The sequence below is a fragment of the Gadus morhua genome, chromosome 13, assembly GCF_902167405.1.
Source record: "Gadus morhua chromosome 13, gadMor3.0, whole genome shotgun sequence".
NCBI lineage: Eukaryota > Metazoa > Chordata > Actinopteri > Gadiformes > Gadidae > Gadus > Gadus morhua.
Genome location: NC_044060.1, coordinates 5,793,857 through 5,799,856, shown reverse-complemented (window position 1 = coordinate 5,799,856; position 6,000 = coordinate 5,793,857). Strand labels below are relative to the sequence as shown.

At 49.0% G+C, this 6,000-nt stretch overlaps 1 protein-coding gene across 1 annotated transcript in view; it reads left to right on the top strand.

The window, feature by feature from the left end:
- The window catches only part of scn8ab (sodium channel, voltage gated, type VIII, alpha subunit b), a gene marked incomplete in the record, with an annotated part of 37,262 nt that overhangs the window by 11,059 nt on the left and 20,203 nt on the right, over positions 1–6,000 (top strand). The window contains 4 exon segments of the mRNA XM_030375120.1: positions 2,985–3,200; positions 3,580–3,643; positions 4,052–4,193; positions 5,718–5,924. Coding sequence (XP_030230980.1) covers positions 2,985–3,200; positions 3,580–3,643; positions 4,052–4,193; positions 5,718–5,924 — 629 coding nt within the window.

The following is a 6,000-nucleotide window of genomic DNA, read 5'->3' as shown; positions in this document are numbered from 1 at the left end:
ACCATAGGTTCCATTTGGACTGGCCGGATTGTGTTTCTGTCTCCTCTTTCAGCAGCATGGTCGAGTTCTTGTGTTTTTAAAGTAATACGATGGCACAGCTCGGTCCATTCTAGATTGATTCGATCATATTTGACTAAACGACACACTGACACTCGTGTTAAAAAGTACTATGTAAATATAGCCATTTAAAGATTATTTAACGAGCAATTTAATGTTTATGTTATGGCCATGTATTTGATCAAAGGTTGGTCGAATACATGATCAATTTAATGTAGTTTTTTTGTTTTGTAATTCTTAATTATCCTCCATATTGAATTTATACATTATTCTAAAAGCCAATGTCTGGTACTTTTATCTTTGGATTTCCAAGAAAACAGGACATTTAATTCCTAAAGACTGCCAAGCCTAGTTTGACAACACATTATGCTGCATGAAGCTTCAAACACCTGCTTTACAGTTTGGCTTAACAGACTCCCTGGGAACTCCATCAGTTCTTTAGTGGTTCAGCTTTTTGGATTCAGGCTTCTGGATTTTTTGAAGATCTTTGTCCATCCTGGGAGGGAAAACATTCAAGGAAAACTGACATCAGATACACACACATGCACACACACACACAGACACATGAACACATACACAAAATACACACACACACACACACGCACACACACACACACACACACACACACACACACACACACACACACACACACACACACACACACACACACACACACACACCCATCATTAACCCAAATCCATACATCTATATTACAATCAGGGTCGATGTGCATATTCAATGCATATAGTATACAAACACAAATATACAAATGCAGATTCATATAACGTGTATTAATAATATAAACATTTGCACTACTGGAAAAAAAATTGTAGATCACAAATTAGTCACACACAAGTGCACAAGCATGCACACACACACACACACACACACACAATCACACACACACACACACGCACACGCACGCACACGCACACACACGCACACACACGCACACACAATCACACACACACACGCACACACACGCACACACACGCACACACACGCACACACACGCACACACAAGCATACACACATGCACACACACATGCACACACACATGCACACACACACAAACACACACACACACACACACATGCACAGATCTGAAAACGATCCACTGGTGCAAAACGTTTGCTCAAAGCAAGTATCAAAGGGCAAGCGGGACTTTGCTGTAATTTGTTGTGGATTTGTGTACATACAGCACTGTAAGCTCAGCCTCCAGCATACAGTGCATCAGCACACAGTGCTCATCTGGCTCTGGGGGGGCCCTCCTCCATGGGGGAGCACTGACCAGTGGGCCGTGGGGGTCCTGGGATGGGAACGGTTCTTCACTTAGAGCAAAGTCACCATCACGCTTTTTGACAGGTGATGTTGACACAGAGTCCCTTCCTTCAGCCTTGGCGTTTAAATGACCTGCATGCCCCCCCCCCCCCCCCCTCCCCCCCACCCCCCTCTTAACCACTGATCCTATCTCCCACTCCCCGCCTCCTCCTCCTACCCGCCCTGGCCTGTCCCCTTCCCCCCCCCCCCCCGCTCCCCCCGATCCCGCTGGGTGTGGCCCTGCTGCTGTGGTCGCTCCATCTGTCGTTACCTTCTGAGAGCAGCCACGGGATGTTCCTCCAAAGGTGGACCCTAGGAAACCAGTCTCAGTGAACCCTGGGCCACGACGTATCGGGGAACACCGTCCAGTCCTCGGCTCGCACTTCAATACAATATTAATGTGTTGCCGATGCCGTACTTATTGGAAGAGGCTGACAGAGTACACATCCCGATGTGTGCTCACCGATGCCAGCGGAGCGGTCCAGCTTCAGGAACATCCCCTGAGTGGTCTCAGACCCTCTTGGTGTTCTGTGTGGTGCAGGGGGGGAGGGAGAGCTCTGATCCCTGGCTGTTCTGTCCAGTGGATGTCTGTGCCGTTGAGGGGATTGCACCCTTCACTCTTGACACGGGCCTGACTGCACCGCCCGACTCTCATACCCAGATATGTGCTCACGTTTATTGAGATTAGAGGCAGACCCCCCCCACCCCCCAATGGGCTGACCTGCTGGTCTGACGCACGCCATTATGATGTCATTATCTACGCCTTTCAATTTGGGGTTTTAATCCAAAACATGGAGTAAGCTCCTAGTTGGTCCGGAGACCAGAGGAGATAGAGCTCACGGAGCCCACAGACGTCTCCTCACAGCGACCACGCAGAGAAGGTCTCCGGTACAAACGTTACGGGGGCTGAACCCGCAGTCGTGTGAAGGAGGTGCCCATGACCCAATGATATATTCACCGCATTACACAGCGTCAGTTGCTCTAACAAGAGGCGCTGTACCAGATTCAGATTTAAGTAGCGGTGTACCAGTGACTGCCGGTGGACCAGTGGGTTCTCCACATCACTCACTGGGTCCAGTCCAACACCTGGACTAGTTGCCCTGAATAGACTCCACCATATCCTAGTACTGAAGCAGGCTGGAGATGCAGCTGTGTCCGCCGCCAAGCCTGTGCAACCATGAAATGCACAGGCTTGCACCTTTTGTATGTGTGTGTCTGTCTGTGTGTGTGTGTGTGTGTGTCGGTTTTTTTGTGTTTGTGTGCTTCTGTATATCTCTCTGAGTGTACATTTTTCTTTATTTTCTATATATATGGTTGTGTGTGTGTGTGTGTGTGTGTGTTTGTGTGTGTGTGTGTCTGTGAGTGTGCGTGTGTGACATGGTTGTATGTGTGTTCATGGGTTTTTGTTTTTGTGTACGTTTTCCTACACACATGTACATGCACACCTCACTGTGTGCATGCACTTGTGTGTGTGTTGTACAAATGTTTGTGTGTGTGTGTACACATGTGCGGTTGTGTGTGTGTGTGTTTGTGTGTGTGCGTGTGGGTGTGCGTGCGTGCGTGCGTGCGTGTGTGTGTGTGTGTGTGTGTGTCCTTCCCCTCCCAGGCCTGAAGACCATTGTGGGAGCCCTGATCCAGTCGGTGAAGAAGCTTTCAGACGTGATGATCCTGACCGTCTTCTGTCTCAGCGTGTTCGCCTTAATTGGGCTGCAGCTCTTCATGGGAAACCTACGACACAAATGTGTGTTCTGGCCCATCAACATGTCAGAGGCATTCCCAAACGGCACCAACTTCGACTGGGATGATTACATCATGAACAGGAGTGAGAGGATTTATGCATTCAACACACGCACACACACGCACACACACACACACACACACACACACACACACACACACACACACACACACACACACACACACACACACACACACACACACACACACACACACTCAACACACCTATACACACACACACACACACACAAAAAAACCCACACACACACATGCACACACACACACACACACACACACACACACACACACACACACACACACACACACACACACACACACACACACACACACACACACACACACACACACACACACACACACACAGGTAAGCCCTTATTTAAGTACCGTGTGCGTTATTCTTGTCATTAGTGTTAATAACGAGCCGTTGTGCTTTTCCTTTGTAGCCAATTTCTACTTCCTGCCCAACCAACTGGATGCCCTGATATGTGGAAACAGCTCTGATGCTGGGTCAGTCTGTGGTTCATTACACACTCCTACTCCTGGTTTACACTAGGGATACTCCTGGTTCAAACCAGGTCTACTCCTGGTTAACACCAGGTCTGCTATTGGTTAGCATCAGGTCTACTCCTCGTAGTAGACCTGATGCCAATCAAGGCTGTGTCTGTGTAGCCAACCATACGAGATGTGTTGTGTAGCTATCCATCAGAGCTCTGTTGGGTACCAAACCACCAGAGCTGTGTTGTGTAGCTAACCGTCAGAGCTGAGTTATGTGTCTGGGCAACTGAGGCTATACATCAGGGGCTATGTTGTGTGTCTGCGTAGCAGTTAGTTATCAGGGCTGCATTGTGTGTCCGTGTAGCTAACTGCGCGAGCTGTGCTGTGTGTGTGTGTGTGCATCTTAACGTGTGTTGCTAGGCGTTGCCCTGAGGGCTACACCTGTATGAAGGCGGGCAGGAACCCCAACTACGGCTACACCAGCTTCGACAGCTTCGGCTGGGCCTTCCTCACCCTCTTCCGACTCATGACCCAGGACTTCTGGGAGAATCTCTACATGCTGGTAAGGCTCAGCGTCACACACGCACACTAGGGCTTTGACTTCGGCCCAAAAATCATATTCGAAGTTTGTTTGTTTATTGATATTAGAATATTTCTTAATAACATTTTGACCATTAAATGCCTTAAGTATGCAAGGTTTGTTTACCGCGTTGCTATGGTTACTGGTCTTGCGTGTTCCAATGGTTTATTAGGTTTCTAATAAATCGCTGTCTAATCAAAACTTCATTCAACTGCTTCTTCCGTGGTCATTACAATATTATGAATAGACTGCGTGGGGTTCTCCGACGTCTCTCCCTCTTGGCCTGCCCATAAGAGGTTAGAATATTGAGGGCTGCCTAATATTCGTTCGAATTTTGACTTATTTTTTGATATTCGAATTATATTCGAATGACGAAGTTCGGAGTCAAAGCCCTAACGCACACACACACGTAACCCCCCCCCCCCACACACACACACACAAAAACACACACACACAAACACAAACACACCACGCACACACACGCACGCGCCAGCACTGATACATATACACACAAACACCCTATTTGTTTAGCCTTTATATTATCAATGTACATGATATAAGCTCAAACCTAGCTTATTTGCTGTGTGCTTCATCATTTTTAGCTTCGCATCTTAGCATATGGGTGTTAGCAGCTATGCAATGGCAGCTAGGCATTAGCAGCAAGCCGTAAGCAGCCAGGGGTTGGCAGCTAGGCGTTAGCCTCCAGCCTAGCGCTGCGGTCTGTGCTCCTCTGACTACACCTGTGTAGGAGACCTATTTAAATAGTCCTGTGTTCAGTCCCCAGTCACCCACACAGCAAAGGTTTGCAGGAGAACGCAACACAGAGGGTTTTTGCCTACGCAACGACATCATAACAGGAAAATAACATCATCATCGCAATACCTGAATGAATCAGCAAGTACTTCTTTGAACCCCCCCCCCCCCCTCTCTATTTATTGGCCCTATGAGTAGGAGAGAAGGATAGAAGGCCAGTGTGTGTGTGTGTGTGTGTGTGTGTGTGTGTGTGTGTGTGTGTGTGTGTGTGTGTGTGTGTGTGTGTGTGTGGCTCTGGGTGTGTGCATGTGTGGGGGTGTTTGAGGTGTGCGTATGTTTATGTGCATACAGTGCATGGGTATATGTGTGGGTGCGTTTGTGTGTATGTGTGTGTGTGTGTGTGTGTTTGTGTGTATGTTTACACACTTGTGTGCGTGTGTTTGTGCGCATGTGCGTGTGACCCTTTGTTTCCTGGAAGCTGCGTCCTCGAAACACCTCCTGTCTTCACAGGACTGCTGCCTGAAGAAGGCAGAGGAGTAAATATATCAAGCTAGCGTTTAGCAGCACTGAAGCAACATCTCTGCAGCTCAAAAGCATACAGGCCTATGGTCCACCTCCATGGGTTGATATGGTTCCACCCCAGCCTGTGTCCTATACCTTCACCATGTCTCTCCGGTCCTCACACTCCTCCTCCTCCTCCATGTCCTTCTCCTCCACCTCCTCCTCCTCCTCCTCCTCCTTCTCCTTGTCCAGACGCTGCGTGCCGCGGGTAAGACCTACATGATCTTCTTCGTGCTGGTGATCTTCGTGGGCTCCTTCTACCTGGTGAACCTGATCCTGGCCGTGGTGGCCATGGCGTATGAGGAGCAGAACCAGGCCACCATAGAGGAGGCGGAGCAGAAGGAGGCTGAGTTCAAGGCCATGCTGGAGCAGCTGAAGAAGCAGCAGGAGGAGACTCAGGTGAGGCGAGCGCGCCAGCGCATGCACACGCACCCAAGCACACACGAGCACCCAAGCACGCACGCACCCGAGCACA